At 38.8% G+C, this 21,916-nt stretch overlaps 1 protein-coding gene across 1 annotated transcript in view; it reads right to left on the bottom strand.

Annotated features, from left to right (window-relative positions):
- LOC138055632 (uncharacterized) overlaps positions 1-21,658 on the bottom strand; it is a 56,222-nt gene extending 34,564 nt beyond the window's left edge. Inside the window, 16 exon segments of the mRNA XM_068901521.1 lie at positions 1,399-1,473; positions 2,847-3,048; positions 3,568-3,634; positions 5,208-5,275; positions 5,664-5,825; positions 7,167-7,373; positions 9,124-9,233; positions 11,520-11,581; positions 12,500-12,579; positions 13,137-13,210; positions 13,657-13,720; positions 15,118-15,206; positions 18,413-18,532; positions 19,260-19,369; positions 19,895-19,981; positions 21,595-21,658. Of these exon segments, the coding sequence (XP_068757622.1) occupies positions 1,399-1,473; positions 2,847-3,048; positions 3,568-3,634; positions 5,208-5,275; positions 5,664-5,825; positions 7,167-7,373; positions 9,124-9,233; positions 11,520-11,581; positions 12,500-12,579; positions 13,137-13,210; positions 13,657-13,720; positions 15,118-15,206; positions 18,413-18,487 (1,335 nt within the window). The 5' untranslated portion in view covers positions 18,488-18,532; positions 19,260-19,369; positions 19,895-19,981; positions 21,595-21,658.
- Positions 21,659-21,916: the final 258 nt, after the last annotated feature.

Below are 21,916 nucleotides of genomic sequence, written 5' to 3'. Positions count from 1 at the left end.
CGCTTTAAAGTACGAAGTGTTAGAAGCTTAAGCGAGGAAGAAATACAGCAACTGATGCGAGAAAAAAGTTGAAAGTAATTATTGAAGGTAATTCAGGGGCACCCAACGAGAATATAGTTCAAAACCACTTAAACATAGCATTGTTAAACGTATTTTGGTGTTTAAACGGTAGATACAGGCAATTGTTTTATCCCTAAAAATTTTTCAACTTTTCGGATTTTCTAGCTGAAAGTCTAGTGATCCGAAAATTACAGTGATCAAAACTTACCTTTTCGAAAATTTCAGCCAGGAAAAAGGCTCCCGAGAACTCTAGGTGAGCTTTTTAGGGTAAAAATCAGTTAAAAATGGGCAATAATACCATTTTTTTATATGTTCAAAAATCCTACATGTAGGACACCACCACAGGCAAGTATGAAATTTTACAACATTTGTTCCGAAAACTCTAGATCTCAAAACGTCATTCGAACAGATATTTTCCGAAATTGACGTTGGGTGTCCCTGGTAATTGTTACTCATTTGTATTTATTTTGAGATATTTGACTTATAATTAAATTAGAAAGGATTATACTCATATTTAGTTTGGTTCAATTTCAGTTGTAGGGTATAACAATACACCTAATGACTGGTTCCACGGGAAACAGCGAGTTTTGTTTCCCTTCGACCCTCAATGTTCTCCTCGGCCTCACTTCGCCTTGGGGAAAATTGAGGATCTCGAGGAAACAACACTCACTGTTCCCTTGGGACCATGTACCATTCATTTCCCTATACAGCTTTAAAACCGTTCGTACCCATCTAGTTACAAAATACTTCGCCCGTATTGTATAACGTAACGTTAACAACACGGAATAATTGCAAAATACTTGCGATAGCGCTAAGTTATACTTGAAAGTGATATTTTTTTGACGTTGCCGTTGTCCTGGCTATTGATACCGATAATGTCAACGATCAAGTGAAGCTGTGATCTTCGAAGATATGAACCCAATTTTTGCAATTGCGTAAGGAAGCCTGAAAAATTCTGTACTCGCGATACCGGTGCGACGCTCTAACCAACTAAGCTATGAAGCAACTGACGTTGGGAGCTTGTCACTTGTGGGTTCTCGTACGCGTGTTCCCGTGAGGAATGAATTAACGATGAAATGACATATGAAAAGGATCATATATTGAAGTGCGGATATGAAATCAAGTGGATCAAAATATGACCACTTTCAAAATGAATAAAAAAGTGAATTTTCAATTTAAAAAGATACTCCAAAAACAACACAATACATTTAGGACGATTTCGGAGAATAAATAAAGTGGAAACGTTTCTTGAGGTGATAAGCACTTTAAAAAAAGATGCAAAAATTAGGGATGTAGCATCAGTAAACGGTGCTTAGAGTTGCTCTTGTCAATACTCACCGCATCCTTGTTGGCTTGTAACTGGTGATATTTCAGTCCTTGCCAAAACATGTGAAGAAACAGCACTCTCCCATCCTGCAGATCAGGTTTAGTTTAAAGGTTCAACGGAAGCCTTAAGTTTACTTTTCAATGAGGGAATCTTTGCTGAAGTCATTGCTACATTTTGCTTCGTTAACAATACGAGTTTGCTCACAGAATGCATCATTCTAATATATTTTCATATTGCCTTCAAAAGGTAAACGAACTTGTAAAACTTAATTAAATCTCCAATTTTAAGCCTTTCAGCCGTGATAAGGAGCCACTTCACGAGAGGTAAAATATCGCTCATTAACCACATTCAAAGGGCTAGAAAGGAAATGCAGTGTTCTTAAGTAGGTTTGTGAAAGGGGTAACGTTTTCCAATGAAAGGCATACGAAAGGAGTACCTTTTCTGCCAAAAATGGTATGTAAAAGGATAAGGGGTCGGTCCTCGGGGCGGAGCCTCCCTGTACTAATTTTCTTTTGGTCCCCCACCCCGGGACTTAGAGCGAGTTTCAATTCATTCTCGTAATTCTAGTTAGGGAGATGGTAAAATATTAACACACGTGAACCTAGTTTAATGTCTTAGCTCTCGTGAGTCTCCGAAAGGCCAGTAATCGGAAGGTCGTGACTCCTGCAACGAAGCAGTCGATGTCTTTCCCAGTTTCCTCGAGTCACCATCGGATAAAAATACATCTGTTCATTTCATTCGCCGATTCTAAACATCCAACATCTCCTTCATAACAACAACGAAATGCTCCATTTCGGCAATTTGATTCTAGCACTACAGCGGGACAATAATTAATTGTCATTTCAACCTTGTTGAATAGTTAAGTTCTCACGAGTCTCCTATAGCTCAGTGGTTGAGCATACGAACTAGTAATGAGAAGGTCGTAGGTTCGACTCCTGCAAAGGAGCATCCGAAGATTTTCCTAGCATTCGTGAGTCACCACCAACGAAAAGATGCATTTCTTCAAATAATTCATTTATGGGGCTTTACTCCTTTAAAATTTCCAAGGTGCCGTAATACAGATACAGGAGCCCATAACTAGGTGACTCCTTATGCACTATGCACTATATCCTTGAGTCAACCTTTGCGCGCATCTTTCTATTTTTAGAACTAATCCTTTCAGCAGGAGACTCACATTTACATCAAATTACATCAATTTTCACAATATGCATACACTTTTTTTTCTATTTTTGTCTTCGCTTGACAATAAATTTGTTCTGATTGGCCATTCTACCCAGTGCGTGCAGAGCCAAAGAATTCGTAGCGTTCTAAAAATAAAAAGATACGCGCAAACGTTGAGTCATACGGCTTGTATGGGAGAGGCAAGCTTCTACTCATGGGCTACTGACAGATATGATTATTTCTGTGGTTGTCCCACTCAAAGAAAAATGAATATAAAGAGTTCTCCCGTAACGCCAACCTGAGTTCCTGCCATTAAGAATTGCGTAGCATCAGGACAAACCTGACCCTCAACGCACTGCATTATGATTGGAGAATACAACATCCCCAAGCACGTGATCTTCACTTTCTCTTTGCGAGCCAGCGTAGAAGAGTCTCTACTACTAGACTCTCGATTTAGATTTGAACTGGGTCTGGAGTCGCCAGGTACAGGGCTTGGAGATCTAAAGAAAGAGTCACGAACGATAGAGAAAAAAAAATTCTGGTAAATTCCAAAAACTCGCAACATTGCGTCCTTATATCAATAGAGACCAAAATATGTTATATTCTTTTTAACAAAACCATATTCAGAACCCCGCAAACGAGGAAGAAAGTGTTTCATGGGGACGCAAATGGAGACAAATTTGCTTCGGACACAATGTTTCCCCGTTTGTAGGGGCCTTTAGTTCCTTCAAGGCAATCATCGTGATTTACAGATGAGGATGGAGTCACCATAAGGATTAGACGTGCTAAAAGCACTGCCTAAGGTAAATGTGGATCATTTCTCACTGTGATAGGTAAGAATACAGAAAACCTATAGACAAAAAAAAAGACCGCTCCTAACACTACTTTGGTAGGCACGGTTTTCCCTTTGTGACCAGGCCAGGAATTCAAACCAGAGCAAGGGTTGGAATTATTTCCTCAGAGAATCTTAGCATTCAAACTGCTAATTCAGTCAGTGTAAATACAAAAGCTGCTTTTACCTGTTTCCATCGCTGACCCAAGGTGAGCTTGCTCTAGATTTTGGTGCAGCCTCCTGAGACTGTTGTCCTAACAAGAAAAAAATGATAACTTATCGAGGCTGGCAATGCCATATTTAAGGAACATACACTGTCCTCTTCAGTAATCACAATTATCACTTGTCTATATGTCTTTCATACAATTAAAAAGACTAACAAGAACGTCACAAATTTGCATATTTAGTAGGCAAAAACAATAGCTTTACACGCCCTGTATGTGCGTTTTTCACTTTTGTCCATTTCTTTTCCGTCGTCTGCAAAACAGGAACGTGAAATAGCCAAATTTGAGGTTTTGTAAAGGAGGTCAGCACTTGAAGATATTTTTTTTCATTTTCTGCCCTAAATAAAGCGCCGTTCCGACCAGCAACATTTCTGAGGAACTACCACACCTCTGTCATACTAAAAAAAAGGTTGGAATAGTCACGGCGTGATTACAATAACGCAAATTTATATTTTGAGACGGCGTTCTCGCTGCTGTCGCCGTCGTCGTTGCTTAAATTCCCTTTTAAGATCTATGACGACAACAACACCTCAAAATATAACTTTACATCATCATAAGTCTGGCGATTATTCCATCTCGATTACGTCGTACAATGTAGGCGAAGAATTCTACAAACAAATTGGTACGCTCGGTTTCTAAGTAAAAATCGAGAATAACAGGTTCTAATTTGTACGTCCACGTTGTCGTCAAAACCTCGAATTTGGGAATTCCACGTCGTTGTTACGCACAATATCGCAAGAACACGTGCTCAGATGGGTGCTGCATGTGCAGCACACGTGCAGCACGATTATTTTATTCTTTTAACCAATGACATAACTGTTTCGAGGCGTTGCCTTTTCCGTACCCGCCGTCGGTTAACTCCTTTATTATTCAACACATTGTGACAATGTCCAAATATGGTTATAGCGCGCTCAATATTCGTCGTCCATCCTCAACAGATACCCTGCGATAAGCGTGTGTCGCTTTTTTTTTTTTTTCAGTAAACGTAGAAAATTGTGCTTTGACATCAATTTGTTGAATAATAAAACAATTATCCTGCTCAATCTTGCGGAATATCGCCTGATTTCAGCCAACTCGGCCAACGGCCTCGTTGGCTAAGTATTAGGCGATGTTCCGCGCGATTTCGCAGGATAATTGTTAAATAATGTTCAATGCTCCCATCCTCCGAAGGTTAATTACGAGGCACAAAATGACCAGGGGCACGTTTCTCGGAAGTCCCTATATGGCTTTACAGGCTCGAAAAGCCACTTGTAAAACTGCCATTTGCTTGTTTTAAAAGCCGATCTTTTAATGCGTTTTCAAGACAACTAAACCATGAAATGTACATAATTGAAGTGTGGGTTGTAGAGAAAAGAGAGAAGATCGAGTCCTTTCACAGGAAAACATGAGCCCAACAAAATGACCTGCTCCCAACTAAGTGGCTTTATTCCTCAGTTGTTAGATAATTTCACCGGGCATGGGTTTGAATCCAATTAAAACCACCAGAATTTTTAATGGGAGTGGTGATCCAGTTTACTGTAACACTGCAGTCTTAAAAATCTAAGGGCTAACCTGAATTTCAGGGGAAGAGTCGTTGTTGAATGACTAAACTGGAAAAGATGACCTAGGAACATTCGGTAAATCACCTTCTTTTGGGCAAGGATCTCATGGATATACACAACAACCATAACTCTAAAAAAAATAACTATTTTAAATCAGTTTCTAGAACTAAATATTGCTATAGCAATAAGATAAACGAAAATTTAGACCTAATCACTGAAATGGGCACTTAGACTTAATCTGTAAAATGAGAGTTTAACCTAGGGGACTCGTGGTGGGTATATCCATGTGATCTTTCCCGACTTTTGGGCCGTTGCAAGCGACAACGCGTTCATATGTACCATTAATTTACAAAATGTATTAAGTCCGCAAGACAGCAAATTCAAAATGTATACAGTACCTGGATACCCAAGATAACTTAGAGCTAAACTATTTCTTAATTCTTGCAATAAATAAACCTGAACGGACATTTTAAAAAGGAATCATTCTCCCCCAAAAATGCCCTTTGGCAAAATTTCACCTGGTATAATAGACCCAGATCTCTTGCTCGCCAATCAACAAGTACATCATGTTAAATTCCCTGTTGTATGTCACATCTTTTACCATGTTTAAAGGCGAGATGGGAGGAGGAGGAAGAACTGTGGAAAGATTCTGGCGCTTTTTTTGCGAGATCAGACGAACACTGTAAAAATAACAATATGATATTATAGTTTTGAAATTTACTGTCCTGAAAAAAAATAAATTTAAGGCACACATTTCAAGCCTCCAACTCGCTAGATTAAGAATGCAGCGTTTTAACAAGAGAAAATGAGGGGACAGAGAGCGAGGCTCAAGGCGTTGGCCGGGATATGTTATGTCCACGAAAGTTATTTTTAGACGAGCGGAAGTCTTTGTTCTAGCGGAAGTCTGTCTTCTGAGACGTCCGCATGTAGTCTTGCCTCGCTCTCAGGTTCTTAGTGAAAAGAGAAAATGATGGCGCACGTGAAAGGCTGATGAATATATATTTTCTTTCAAACATCGGACCGAGGTTGGCCTGCATGCGGACGTCTCGGAAGACTTCCGCTCGTCTAAAAATAACTTTCGTGGACATGACATATCCCAAGGGCTGGACCGGGATCCTCCTTCTCTGTCCCTCATTTTCTCTTGGTTTTAACTATTAAAGGCGCGGGCAAGCAGCTTCAACATTTGCTTGATTTTGTTGAGTGATGTTGAACGAAGTTGAATGCTGGGGTGGGCAAATCGTTTCAACACATCATTATTTGATTCAACAGACCTTCACGAGCGACCGGGTATAAAGTCCCAGTCTGCAGCCGCGCTTGTTACTATGGATACTGAACGGTTAGTGTGCAGGCGAATACCTAACACTGTTGAAAGAGGGGGCAAACGGCTTTAACTTCTTTCAACATTCGCGATAACAAAAGAAATGTTAAACGGTTGTTGAAGCAAAGTTTAAACGCTTTTAAACTCGTTCCACATCGATTAAACTTCGATTCAACATGTTTCAACACGGTGGAAAGGAGGGGTCAAACGATTTCAACATCGCTGTTCCACAAAATCGAACGGATGTTGAAGGAAATGTAAAAGCTGTTCGCTCGTGCCTTAACTGTGCAAAAGACGATTTTCAAAGCCTGAACGCCGCAAAGTAAGTCGTTTACAAACAGAAATCAGATCGGAAATGAAAACGAATCGAAAAGGATGGCAAAAGACTAAGCCTGGTATTAAGCATGTGTTTCAGTACAAAAAAGACACGTGATCCGCTTTGCACAGAAGCCAATTACTGCTCAATGTTCTGGAGAGCCTCGAATTTAACTTGCACGTCCACACTAGCTAGAAGCGTAAGCAAAACAAGGTTTTTTTTTTTGTAAATTATGCAGAATTTTGTGGAGTTTGGTGACTGACCATAAGTGGAAACCTTCCCAAAAACTACTTTTGAAAAAAATAATCAATTTGATAATAATAAAAAAAAAAAAACTATCTTTCTGTGATTCCATATGAAGGACAGAAAAAATAGTAGTTTACGAACCTGCTATCATTGCCAATTGCCATGACACGTGTGGATTTCCCTCTGCACGTGACCAAAGAGAGTGACGTGACAGAACAGCGTGACAAAGCCCAGAAATCACACAAATGATTCAGAGAGAAGACCTCAATGACGCGATTAGAGCAGCAGTAAATATACTTTACTGACATAATATTCATCCAGTAAATTCCTTCAGAAAACACAGGCAAGCTAAAACACACACACAAAAAAATTATGAAGTATCAAGCAGGTGTTTTGGATAGCTACCGCCAGTTCTCCAAGCCACAAGTTCTCAAGACGTTTCGCCCAAGTGAAACTAACACAGAAACCTATATCAGCCAACATGATATAAATTGACTGTAGGCTTTTAACAATATTTTCACCAGTTTCTTCTTTTCACAAACAAAGATCACAGAAATGGCGCCATCTATGGCTTGTCTAGGGAGGAAAATAAAAGCAAACCACTCAAGGATGTAGTTTCTTATGAAGTTTGGGACTGCTCTTCTTGAACCTATCTACTTCGGAATCGGTTGATTCGACGCCCCCTGACGTCAGGTTGATTTTCTTTGGCCTTCTTCACATAGAACTTTATAATCAGCTGTTTCGACTCCTTTTTACTTTTCACTGCTTTTGCACAAAGGTCACGTGTGCGAGGTGAGAAAAGGCGCTTGAGTAGCCTTAAGCTCTCGGTCGCAATAAAGGGTACTCTGCACTCTCGATTTTTCAAGAGCAAGATGCAATACAATTTGAATAGAGGTCCCCTAGGAGGTATTATCAACTTGGGCAAGCAAATTAGGCCTTGAACACGAGGGATCCGGCCTCGACGCACTGATCGTGACAATCTGGCCCCAGTTCTTCATTGGCCGGATAACTTTATCCGGTGGATAAGTCACCATCTGACAGTTTCAATCAGCATTGTCAATCTGTGCAAAGATTTCAGTCTTTGTCCTCGTAACCGCAATTACGCACACTCTAAGCATATCTAAGTAAAGGACAAAACGTTTGGCCAACGTTTACTGGATAGTACCGTTGGCTCAGTTGGTTGAGCATCGGGCTGTCATTAAGGAGCTCGTGAGTTCGACTCCGGCTGGACCAACACTCAAGGTCTTTAAATAACTGAGGAGAAAGTGCTTCCTTTGTAATTACATCTGCAAATGGATAGACTTTCAAGTCTTCTCGGATAAGGACTGTAAACCGGAGGTCCCGTCTCATAACCCTGGTAGGAAATTAAATAGTATGGGACGTTAAAGAACCCACTCACTGTTCGATAAGAGTAGGGGACGTAGTCCCCGGTGTTGTGGTCTGACTTTATCTGGACGGGGGCATCTTTCACTTCCTAAAATAAAATTGTAAACTGTGTAATAAGCAGTCTGGCTAAAGTCCCCCGAAACACATTGTAAATTAGTCCTGAAAAGCCCCGAGGGTAGAGACTAATAGCTTAACCCACTCACTCACTCAGTCACTCACTCACTCATAGTGACTTGCCCATCGGGACCCTAAGGGGCCTATGGTGTCCCACAGCATTTATGAACAATCACTATGAGAGAGCCTACGCTTTACGTATACCGTCGTAATCATTCATTACTCTAAATCTGAGATGACGAGAAAGTCAAATTTTTCATATGTTATTACAAAGTAGCAATTTTATCAAAATTTGTTAAGCAAATGTATTAAGATCTTATTAAGATCAAAGATCTTAAATAAGATCTTATTAAGATTTTCATCTTAATGCCCATCTTACAAGATTCTTACAAGATCTTGTAAGATCTTACAAGATCTTAATAAGATTTCCACCTGGGATGTATTTCCTCCACAGTCATTTAAAGACCCTGAACGTAGGTTCGACAAAATCCCATCCACGACTTCCCGCACGGTAATCCGATACTCTGCCTACTGAGCTAATGAGTAACCCTTCTTTATAGAAAAAGAAACTGTCTTAGGTTTAGGTTAGGTATATAACCTGTAGATTTCCTCCATGAGGTCAAGGGAGTTGACTTTCACAATGCCATCCAATGCTGCTGTAATAACAAGTGCTGATGTCTCTGGGTGAAGCATGATTTTTGTTATCGCCTGATGATGAAAAATCATGTATTAGAATGTGCAATAATAAGTTGGATAGGTGTTCGAACTATAATACATATGGATCTTTGTGAGTAACCCTGCATCCTATCGTTTTCCTCGATGGGATTCAGTTCGTGCCGAGATGTGTAAATACCGTAAACGTCCATGTATAAGCCGCATCCGTAGATAAGCCGCACCCCGAATTTAGAAGCGCAGATTTTGGAAAAAAATGTAATACAATAAAGTTTGAAGTTCCAGTAACGTACTATTGCTATAAACCAACAAGGACACACAAACAAGGACAAACAATCAAGGTTTCACCATAAAGTTGAAATTCCTTCGATATTGAAACAAAACGAACGAGTGCTTAGTAGCCAAGCTTTAAGTGTGGGGAGGAGTCACGGATGTGATGCCTGGGTATCATGACCACGTCTATAAAGATGTACCCGCAATAGGCGAAAAAATTCATGCAGAACAGGAGCTTGATAATGCAGTCGACAAATTTGCCGAGAAGGTGGTTAAGGACAACGATACAGTCGGCCATTTACCTTGCGAGTACTCGCGAATTTTGTGGTATTTTATCCCACGTTGTGGAAAGATATGCGTGGATTTGACTGGCCGAAGACGTTACTGCAAAGAGCTGTGGGGAGGAATGGAGATTCCTTGTAGGTTGGTGTTTACTTGTTCGAGTAAAGCGAAAATTAATCGCTTGAAAGAACTCTTGGAGAGCAAGATTCGCCGATAAACACTGGAAGACACAAACGGCTCCTTTAGGAGCCACCACTCATTAAAAAGTCAATGAACAACAGCAACATGCTCCCAGTTTCTTTTATGCTTCTTTACTGAGATCTTAAGAAGTTGTATGGATATTAATGAGGTTTTTTAAAACTCTAAACACAGATGTATCCATGGATAAGCCGCACCCTTGATTTATGGCTTCCATTTTGTGAAAAAATGTGTACATGGACGTTTACGGTACACAAACAACAACAAAAGCAGTCGATCTTTCTTTCCAAATAACTAATTAGGAGTTATGATAATAAAAATTAGACAAAAAAAATAAACTGGTTTGAAAAATTTTAAACCAACAAAAAAATTGAGCTGCGACAGAAATAACGGACAAGACAAGTTAATCCTTTGCCTTGAATTTCCTAAACGAAACGTTGGGCAGCTGGATGAACGTGTTTTCCAGATGTAGATCGTGCAAAGTTGAGAGAATCGACTTTTCGTCCAAGACGATGTTAAACCAAAGTGACCAAGTCCATGCATTTCAAGTGACATTAAATTAGCGATAACATACAGTAAAATATTGTTTGTTGTTTACAAGCATTGATAACGGTTTTTACCAGTTCTCGTTTACTTAAAAGATTATCCCGCCAGTGATCTTTTTCCGAAATATCTTCTCTTGTTTTAATGCACTTCAACTGTTTAATTTTCTTGCTAGCAGTTTCCCTTTCCCTTAATATTTTACGTCATGTTCATGCTCTCCTCTGACTGCGCCCACATTGCCAAAGGCGTCCAAAAACCTTCTGCTTGTCATTATACAAACGCCATTTTCATATAAACAAAGAGGAGAGGTGTTATTTAGGACTCTGGATCAGTTATTTTAGAAACCAGTTTGTCTCAACTACGATCAGTAAAGTGATAAGATCAAAGTAAATTTACAGCCATTTCCCCATCTCCATTTGCTTATTAATTAGCTTCAAGCTTAAAGTGCCCCTGTGATCAAAAAAACCACTTCCTTTTTTCCTTAGATTTTGAAAGTGACAGTTTGCTTAACACTTGACTGGCAAAATTTTGAGCTTTGATTTTTATCCAAAGGCCGTTTACTTTGAGTGTAAGTTTTGGATTTCACGGTTCGCCATTACTCACGTTCAAAACTGACCGATTGGACCTCAGACGGTTGGATCGAGGGAAAAGTGACTAGCTTAAAATTTCAGCGTGTAAACGCCGCTTATTATATATGCAATGCGTGAGCTTAAACGTTTGAAACCCCAAAACCCTCGCGCTGCAGATTAATTCTGAGCCGTAAACACGTACTGCAATCCTCCACTAGTGAGCCTTGGACGTCATTTTCTCCTCGATCCAGCTCTCTCAAGAAGATAATGTTAGTAATGGCGGACCATTAAATAGGAAAATTACAGTTAAAATAAAGAGGTGTCTTTTTGAAATCAAGGCTTAAAACGTGGGTCACTTAGTGTTTTGTTAACAGTTTTGAAATCCAAAGGAAAAATAATATGAATTGATTTTTTGGTCACAGGGGCACTTTAAATGGCAATAGAATTAATCTTGTACCTTTGAATGCCCGGTAAAGGTATGAACTTTTCCTCCACTTTTCGATCGGCTCCAAACATTTACTAAAGGTTAGAATGACAAAGAAAACAATGCTCATTTTCCAAGCCTTTAAAGTGATATTCATTTCCCCTAATGTCATTAATGTCTCCATACCTCTGCTCAAACCTGACGAGCGGAGGAGGCGGCCAAAATTAAGGCTACCTGATATAAAGCATCGTCTGAAAATCGAACCCACGACACATTGGTGGAAGGCCAGTGCTCTCATCACTGCTTCAGCACCTATGCCCTACCACCCCTTCACCCTCCCCCTCATTTAGAGGACTCAGACCCAAATTGGGAGGGTCAAAATCTACAGGAACACCAAAGAATGTATACAATATATGATTTTCAGATCATTGGAATTGCGGATTTGAAACTTCTTTGTGAGGGAAATTAAAGATAACGGTCAGTTGAACAGCTTAAGCAGTTTTAAAAAACCCTGCTAGCAGAAGTCTCTTTTTCTTTTGCGTTCGCTGGGCTGACGAGTACAGGAAAAGAGACCTCTGCCACGCGTCAAAACTCACTGTATTGAGCATGCGCAGCGGTTACTTAGCAACCAAATCCTCACGTGATACTTCATGTTGTGTGGGCTCACTTAACAACAGCGGAATTACTGTAAACTCGGGAATGGGCAGGAAAGCGGGCTCAAGTCACAGTCAGCAAACATATCATGGGGCATGCGGTTTAAAGAGTGCCGTCCAAGGTTGTGGATGGCGGTTGGATCAAAGTGAGTCTCGACCCATGACAGAGGCCTCTTTTCCTGTACTCGCCCAGCGAACGCAAAAAAAAAAAGAGACCTTTGCTGGCAGGAAAAAATCCAGGCTAAAAATTACTTTCAGTCTCAGTTTTTTACAGGTTCCTTTTTAGCTACTTCAGTTGCTCCAATAACTGAGCTGTCTTTTCCCTTTGAAAAGAGTACATTGTTCTAAAACCATACATACCATCACAATCTGTTCCAACAGTTACTATAAAGTTACAGGCTTTGGAGTAAACACATCCTGTCACAGGACCTCTGTGTGCACTGCAAACACAACAAAGTAGAAAGATCTTTAACATTCAACAGTACAGTCATCCATCTCTAAAAATTAGCAGGAATCTCTCAAACGAGTACACCAAAGCAACCACAATGTCGCCAGTTGGAAGAAAAACTCTGCAAGAGGCTCCATTTGACGTTGATTCTGGCCTACCTGTAAACTGATAAGCCTTATTCAGCCTCACTTCATGATAACGATCAAGCATTTGAAAGCGTGCTTCGTATATGACCCCTTTTTGATTGGTTTTTGCAACACCAAGACCGATTCCATGTTCCTTGCTCTGAGAACAGTGTTCTATGAACAAGTCGTGCTGCCAAATCGTAGCATGTAAACCCGCCTTAAAGGCCAGTTTGCACGCTACGATCTGTTGGCATGTAAACCGGCCTTAAAACAGGTGAATTTAGTTTCATGAAACAACTCGACGAAGGTCACACTGCCCCTGTGAAAAGACAAATTTCGGAGTTTTCTTGCAGAGAAACCCGACCATTTTTTTGTTTATCCTGTGATATAAAAAGACTTCCAAGGTACAATGTAACAGGCTTACTCTGTTATCTGGAAAAGAAGATTTCCTTCCATATCGTAGGCCACAACATTTCGCTCAGACAAACAGTAAAGACACTGAAAAATTAAATTGAATAATCCACAAGTCGGTTAAAATAAATTCCACATGGCGAAGTTTGCTATTTTGCACATAGTGCAGGCTTTTACCAATCTCACATCCAACAACTGTAAATGGAAAAATTGTCTTATTAAATTACATTAAACTTTGAACTGCTTCAATTTAACAAGACAACCAAAAATTCTTTTCGACTTCATGAACGCTTGGCACAATCAGCTTCCATATAAGGTCATACTGCAAATGAGCTGATAAACGAGGTCAGAACGCTGAAAAACTCAAGGATTAAGAACAACATCTGACTGGCTCAGAAATTCAAAACAATAGTCCCAAACAGTTACAAAACTGAACTTTTAATACGAATGCACACATTTCACTAGAGCCAAAGGTTGTACACTGTAACTCTTGATCTTGCAGAAAAGCAGCCCTTTAATCCAATCCGACTTACTTGCATAGCTTCATCCAACTCTACTTGCTTTACCCAACTTCCTCCCATGTCAGGGTAGGATGCTCTGAAATACCGAAGTACGTACATGTGAGAAAAACTTTAATTAAACACCAATGAAATACCAGGTGATATTTCCAGCGAAAACATGATATCTAATAACAAGTTGTTTTCACACGTGATATTTTAAGACTATGAATGCAAGTGACCGCCTTCATGTTATTCTAATGCTCTAGTAAAACTGAGCCAACAGAGCCTCGATTATGATAGAATTATAATCCAATTAAGTTTGGAATGGGTTCACATCAACTAATTACAATACGTGAGTATAATTGGATTATAATTATTTCAAACAACCTCAAGGGCGTTGTTTGAAGTAATTACAGTGCGTAATTTGAACAGAATGCAGAAACCGTCGTGATATGAGCGGACGAAACTTCTAATCGCTTTGTGGAGCAAAGATCTGGATTTGTCTTCTTCCATTCTTGGAAGTCATCATTGGTTCTTTTCTCGCCTCAAGAATGGTGATGATAATCGTGGCAGCCATGCGATACCGTGCCATTTTGTCTCAAGGCGAGGTTACCCTGCTCACAGTATTTAAATTTTCGCAGACTGATGTGAACAGAAATATAATTGAATAAAATTGAATGGAGTACAGACGGAATGCATAAATGGCAGCCAAAAATGTATTCTTTTGTTTATGTGCTAATTAGACTCACTAGCCTCGCTTTCAAGAAACATTTCTTTTGTACTTTGTCCATGCAAACGAGGCTAGTGAGTCTAATTAGCGCATAAACAAAAGAAAGTTTATTTGGCCGCCATTTATGCATTTGGTCTATGATAGCCTGAATTAGTATAGCGATATTTCTTGTTTACAAACAATGACGTCACATTTCTTTTGATATTCAAATTTGCCAACCAAGGAACAAAGGAAGTCATTGTTTCAACAACCAATTGGGTTCTGGTTGGCATATTAACAACAATAGGTGACTTCACGAGAAACATCCCTATATACCAAAACAGTGGATAGGGTTGAACGCTCACGCTGATTGGCTACTCAAACTCCGGATATTCATTGCTATTCACCTACGAGCAATTCATGCGGAATTTGCTCCCTAAAATGTTGTAATCTTTGCAGAAAATAAATGAATTAAAACCATCTTTTTGTGCTATATTATCTCACTGCTTTAGTATATACTAAAACAAGTATTCACCTCAATGTCGGTGGCTAGTGGTGGATATTTACTTCGCCGCATATCCAACACTAGCCACCTCTACTTCGGTGAATAGCTGTTGATTATACATGTACTCCAGTTGATTATGATCAACATTAAGAGTGAACACGGCTTTAGAGATCGCTTCCCAAGCAGACGTAAATAAAGCAACAAAGAAGCAACGTTATATGAAGGTTGGCCAAAGCAACACGATGAGAGATGTACAATATCAGACGAAAAGACTAGTCACCTTAAAACCAAGCCATAGTTAGCCATTGGTCTTGAATACCTCTCCCATGCCTTCTGTTTGTCGTTTTCAATCTCTCCAAATGTCCAGAACTAAAATTAAGAGGTAGAGTAAGAAAACCACGTGTAATGGAAGTGCAATTGATTTTGTGCGCTTTTACCAATTACTACTTAACAACAACTGAAAGCTTAAGTGAAAAAAAATGTCAGCTGAACATACCGAATCTACCGGTAAGTCACAAACAACAGCTAAACTATGAATAACCGTTATGCTAAACAGTTGTCAAAAACTTCAATTGCAATAGGCTAGTTTCGAGTCGAGGTTCGAGAGAATAATTTGAATTTTCCTTTGTTTTGAACAAAACAAAAATAGAGGATATTTCATGGCCGTGACGGGAGAAACGAAATTCTACGAAAAGAGAAATTTTGTATCTCGAAGCAGCCATGTAATATTCTATTTATTGTATAAACGCCAATGAAATACTAAATCGTTTCACGCAAGGCATCGAAAGGCGCGATTTTTAGATGTAACCATAGCAACAGTGATCTTTCTGGTCGAATATTCTGCCACTGTTCACCGAGATTGAAAAGAATAATTGTTTTAGTATATACTCACGAAGTGATCTCAACAACAATTGCAGAAAAAAACCATCCAAAGTCGATTTAATTGGCATCTCAATTCATGTGTGGAAAACGTGCAAGTGACACAAAGCATGCGCGAAAGTGTTTACAGAAGCTTCGAACATGGCACATCTAAATAATTAACAATTATTCGCCGAAGGCGAAGTTATTATCGGTGAATATTCACCGATAGTCACTGAGCCTGAGGCGAATAATTGTTTTAGTATAAATGCACAGGTGATTATTTCAAAAGAGAAAAAAAAAAACATTTCAACGCGAAATCACCTTCACTTACAGTGGCAAAACGACTACTGGCAGCCATTTTGTCCGTCGAGGTGATTATCGGCTGATAAACTGAGATAGCGAGCCAATGAGAGCGCGCGATTTTGTATAATCACCTGTGTATTTATACCAACTTTCGTTAAAATCCTCGTCACAAACAGCAAAATGGTCATTTAGCACCGTTTAAATCAGCAATCTAAATCAAAAGACTGCTTGTTAAAACATTTTCACCGTTCCATCAAAGTTTTAGAGGTTCATTTGACATGGAAATTGAAAGTGCAGTTGGTAAAGGATCCACGTGAAATGGCGGCTCTAATTGAGGTAAGCGTTGGTTTGTTGTAAAATGACCTGACTTGTTTCCTTGCAGCCATGTGTAACTTTCTTAAACATTTTTTTGATTCCTCCATTTCAGTAAGAAATTCGTTTTGGTGGGCGACCAGCCCTACAAGAATGAATTACTCCGAGTGAAACAAATTGTTGGCGTGAAGATTGTTTAATTTTCAGCAATAATTATCTGGAAAAACGAAGTCAAACACTGGTTGGCAAAAGTATGAACTCTTCTCTTACCTTTGAAAACTTTCAGGCCAAATTTTGTGGCCCTCTTTGTCTTCTGTAGCACAGCATCATCTTGTATTTTCAATATTTCTGATTAATAAATGCTGGCCATTTTGTTTAAGGATCATGCGTTATTCACTCCGGAGCCGGGTCAGTGAATACTGCTCAATTACTCCGAGATAGCGAACCAATCAGATTACTTGAAACACCATGAAGATCACGGAGTGAGCTCTGAGTGAGTATACATGTATACTATGTGTTATCTTCGAATGCCAAGATATCATGTTTTCGCGCGAAAGCTCACTTGGTATTTCATTGTTGTTTATATAGTAATTAACAATGATTCCATGAGCGTCCATTGGATATGAGATGATAGATAGCCAACGCGGCGCGTAGCGCCGATTTGGCTATAATCATCTCATATCCAACAAGCGCGAGTGGAATAATTGTCTTAATAAAAACGACCCCAGAATATAGAAAACTACACTACAATAAAAATAAAAAGGCCCAAAAAAATCACGCATATGCTGCCGTGTTTGTAGATCATGGTATAATGGCTCATAACCCATGATGGCTTAGCCAATCAAAACTCTCGAATTGCATTATCCAATGATCCAGTTTTTAATAATGCTAATTATTTCAATCTTCTACAATTTTCAACTCATCTGGAGCTGCCTCCGGTCATATTTGCTGTTTTATTCAAACCTTCCGTCAACGTTGCAATTTACGTTTCACTTAAACAATCCACAAAGTGAACAAATCAATGTTGATAAACTGGGACTAAACTACACGTTACAAGGCCTAAATTACCAGTAAGCTGAAGGATTAAGGTTACATGTAGGTAACATACTAAATTTATCTATTGTAATATATGCACTAGGGGTGGAGAATGGTACCTCCAAAATCTTGGCACTCGCAAACTTTTCATCTGATCTGAAAATCTCGACAGTCTTTGCAAAGAGTCTCCACGTATCGTTTATATTAGAGACCTTTAGCAACGAATTTTTCGAGCAATACCGCGAACCACGAACCTCAGGAAATCACGTGATCTTGTCGTTGCCGTCACGTTTGCAGTCTGCGGTTCGAGTTTCAACTTCAAGGCACTGTTCTTGCGGTAAGAACGGTTCTTCCGGCAGCGTTTTATCGCCAGAGATTAATCAGACCTCCCGTTTGACCATATCAGTCATGTTGTTACATCTGTTTGCTATTTATTGGGAACAATTGTCAAGATCAAATATAAGTTTTGGGAGAATTTTAGCTGTTTCATTTGAGAGCAGTTGTAGCAATGAAAAATCCAAGATGGCGGCACCGCTGTGGATAACAGGAACAGTTTGCTAAAAGTTCAGGGCTTTGTGGTTTGCGGTATATCGCGAAAACGTCGGTTCTAAACTAAAAGGTCTCTATTGCTTTTATTTTGGCGTGAAGTTGGCATGTTTTGGTCTGGGATTCGCAAACAAGGTTCTCGGTATCTCGGCGAGTCTCGGATTTTAACATTCGTCAACCCTTGCATTGCCAGATAAATTAATTTTAAAACTTGAGGAAGCAGGGGTGGACAGTGGTGAGAGCGTTCGCATCCCACCAATGTGGCCTGGGTTCGATTCCCAGTCTGACATGGTGTCATATGTGGGTTGGGTTTGTTGGTTCTCTATACTCTGCTCCGAGAGAATGTTCTCCAGATATTCCCGTTTTCCCCTCTTCTCAACCTATGATTTCAATGTTTAGTTTCCCCAATTTAATGTGCCCCAGCTGCAGGCCTACTGAAGACTTGGCACTTAAATAAAGTTCACTATTAATTTTCCTGTGATTCAGATTTGTCCAAACTCAAACTACTGTAAGTTCACCTTCATCCCACCAGTTCCCCCTGTAATAAGCTCATCTTTCACATGATTAAAGACCATACACAGCACAGAATGCATGTCAGCTGATACCGAAAACACCTCGTGAAAATTCAGGTTAAAGACCTGCAAAAGGACAACTTGAAATAAGAACACTTAAGGTTGCAAATTACACGTAAAATGGTAAATGAATTTCATTAAAAAGAGGGTTAAAATATGTGGGATAAAAAAAAGTAATGTTTTGTGAATAGCAGACTAAAAAGATGTAAAACAGATCTGAAATAGAAACTGCAGCCATAGTGGTCACGATCTGCAGGAAATAAAAGATTGACGGAGTATGAGTTAAGAGGTAAAGAAACGTGTGCAAACTTTTGTAGATACTAGTTCTGGGGGTATTGGGCAGATAATTTGAACTTTACTGATATTGCCTTTGAAACTTTTCACAACTGATTCACTTGTCTTTATGAAACAGAAGCAAAAAGGAAGCAATATTCAAAGACAATAGTCTGTTAACATTTCCCTATAGTTTTCCATGTGTTTATCTCGCTCAAACCTCCTTGCTTAAATAAGCTTAGGGAAACCTGGAGAGATTAGAGTTGGCGAATGCTCTTGTTCAGCTCCGAGGCACCTCAAATTGTGGAACCGTTCTACAATGAACGAGGAACGCTTGAGTGGCTTAGGGATGCTGCTCATTCCTCATGGAATCTATTCTTCATTGCCCCCATGGGGAGTGGTTAGTTTAGTATTAGTACAGTACTGTATGTAACTATGAATAATACATGAAACATTATATTACAGTACATCAATAATAAATTATTGCAGTTTGCAGACAGGACATCTTTTCATGGTTTACCTTCAATGCATATTCCTTTGACAATGCAAAATAGACATTGAATTTCCTTGAGAATATGATAAGGCGTAGAACATTGAACTGGTAAGATGGATAATTGAGATGCCTCGTCACTTAAAAACAATAAAAACAAATCGTGTAAATTATAAATCTTATGCCTGTTAGCTATTACATAAAATAATGTGTGCACTCAGGCATAGAGGCAAAACATGTAATAAAAATTTATATAGTTCCGTGGTCAAGGACTGAGTGAAATGAGTTAACTTTTTACTTTGACAGTCCTCAGTTGTTCAAACGATGGATAGCATTATCTGCTGGATAAATCGCTGTCCAGTGGATAAGTCATAGCAAAGCAAATTGTACTATCCAACACTTAGTGATTTCTCCGGTGGATAGCGTTTTCCAACTTTTGATCAACTGAGGCCTGAGGCCTAATGCATTCTTGAATAACAGCTATTCATCTACATTAATTTCCTTAACAGCTATTACCCAACTAGATCCAACCCTTGAAGCATTTCATCTCTGACTGAAATCTCCAATTAATAATAATAATATTTATAAGTCAACATGACAGAAATTCAAAAAGGGATAAGATATAAAAAATAGAGAATGCCATCGGCAATCAATCCTGTAATCACCTGTGTTGTAAACACTTTCATACGACCAACTTGTAATGACTCTGGAGTCAAGAAACACAAACTGCCTGAATCTGGAATTATATGTCACTAGACGAGAAAGGTAATTAATCAACAACAGCATTCATTAAACTGATTACAGTCATTTTTATGACAACAACAACAACAATGGTAATAACAATATTATAAAATGATACTAAAAAAACAAGAAATAATAGCAAAAATAGGTCGTCTAAATCTACTGGCTGTGGACAGCTGGAAGTTTATCCAACTATTACAGTGAGGACACTCGAACCATGAACACTTGATATTTGTTTGTACATTTTTTTAGTGACTATAGAATGTGGGCTTGTCCTTTTGACAAGAGTATTTAAAGTTTTTACACTTACAAAATGCTATACATGTAACACTATACATCATAAGCATAGCCTTTATTTCTTAGTCGTCGAAAAAAACAATGTACACGAAAATGTCAAGTGTTCACGGTTCAAGTGTCCTTACTGTAAAGGCAGACTACTGTGGATAATAACTAATAAATTGGGATAATTATTAGGCCATATTCATAAATGATGGCCAAGAAATTATTCTTTTGTCTGAATGCTAATCATCCTCAGTAGCCTCATAAGCATGGACAAAATTCAAAAGAACATTTGCTCCAAAGTGAGGCTAGAGAGGATGATTAGTACAAAGACAAGTTAAAGAATAATTTCTGGGCGGCCATTTATGAATATGGCCTATGATAATGATAATAATAATCTTATGATACATCATCTTACGTATTATATATTCTAATAATAACTATATGTTTCATATTAACACAGGTAACGTTCATTATTTTCAAAACTGACTGACAAACTAGGAGAGACTAGAGATGAGAGAGAACTTTCTTATCTTACAGCAGCAGTTATACAATAATAATATACTAAATACTAATAATAATATTAATAATAATAATAACAATGTGCCTTTATTCAATAATGTATTGATAAGTGACTGTATCAAAGGCTTCTGGGTAGTAGGCAGGATACTACAAAGCTTAAACTGCCAGGTACCATTTAATTAAATGAAACTCCATGATACTTTTGTCTTGATGCATCATGACCACGTACAATTTTAGCCATTGAATCCCTCACCCAGCCCGCATGCCAATTATCATTATTGTTGAACAAAGGTCTTGGAAAGGAAAAACTAAGACAAGTTTCCCATTTCTGTCAAACAATGACAGTTTATCCAGGAAATGCTGAATTAGCTTTGTATGGATAATCAAATGGTAACAAGTGAAATTAGAGAATCATTTCACCTGTGTTTTGTCCAAAATCAAATAATTTCCCGAGCCTAAAGGCTCGGGAAATTATTTGATTTTGGACGAAACGCAAGTTAAATTATTCCCTAATTTCACGAGTGTACCATTTGATTAGCTATTAATATTATGGACGACAAATTACATTCGTAAGATGCCATTTTGGCACTGTAGGAAAAGTTGCCCACTGGCAAGATTGTAATTTCACATGTAAAATTATAAATTAACGATGAAATTTCACGGGAAAATTAAGGAGCAATTTGTCACCTATGTTATTATGTATCTAACTGCAGGTATATAGGAGTCAACCATCCCAGTGAATAACAGTGGGGGGTACAGATAAATATTATTATTCACTTAATTATTTCCCAGTTAATGTCAGTGTACTTTAATTAATAGCTACCTCCAACTATTTCACAGTTTTTTGAAGCGTGTTTGTAAGAGCCTCTACTCTAAAAACCAAATGGGATTTGCAAGTAACTGGTTCTTATATCTCAAAAATCCGCTGATCTCGAGGTTTCATCTTCCAATTCCCTTTCCTTAATTAAGGGAATCCACTCCATTGTTCCTTTCCAACGACTCTCTGGCGGTTTCATTTGCACAACCATATTGCTCTTCACTGGATGTTAAAATGGAGCTGCTCTTTGATTGACCGTTTGCTTGATTCATTATTAATTATCTTGAATCGAATCCCTAGCGTGTTCTTCTAAAAATTCGCATTCGGC

The sequence above is a fragment of the Montipora capricornis genome, chromosome 7 (genome assembly GCF_036669925.1).
Source record: "Montipora capricornis isolate CH-2021 chromosome 7, ASM3666992v2, whole genome shotgun sequence".
Taxonomy (NCBI): domain Eukaryota; kingdom Metazoa; phylum Cnidaria; class Anthozoa; order Scleractinia; family Acroporidae; genus Montipora; species Montipora capricornis.
The sequence above is the reverse complement of the archived record's forward strand: the minus strand, read 5'-3'. Positions and strand labels throughout refer to the sequence as shown.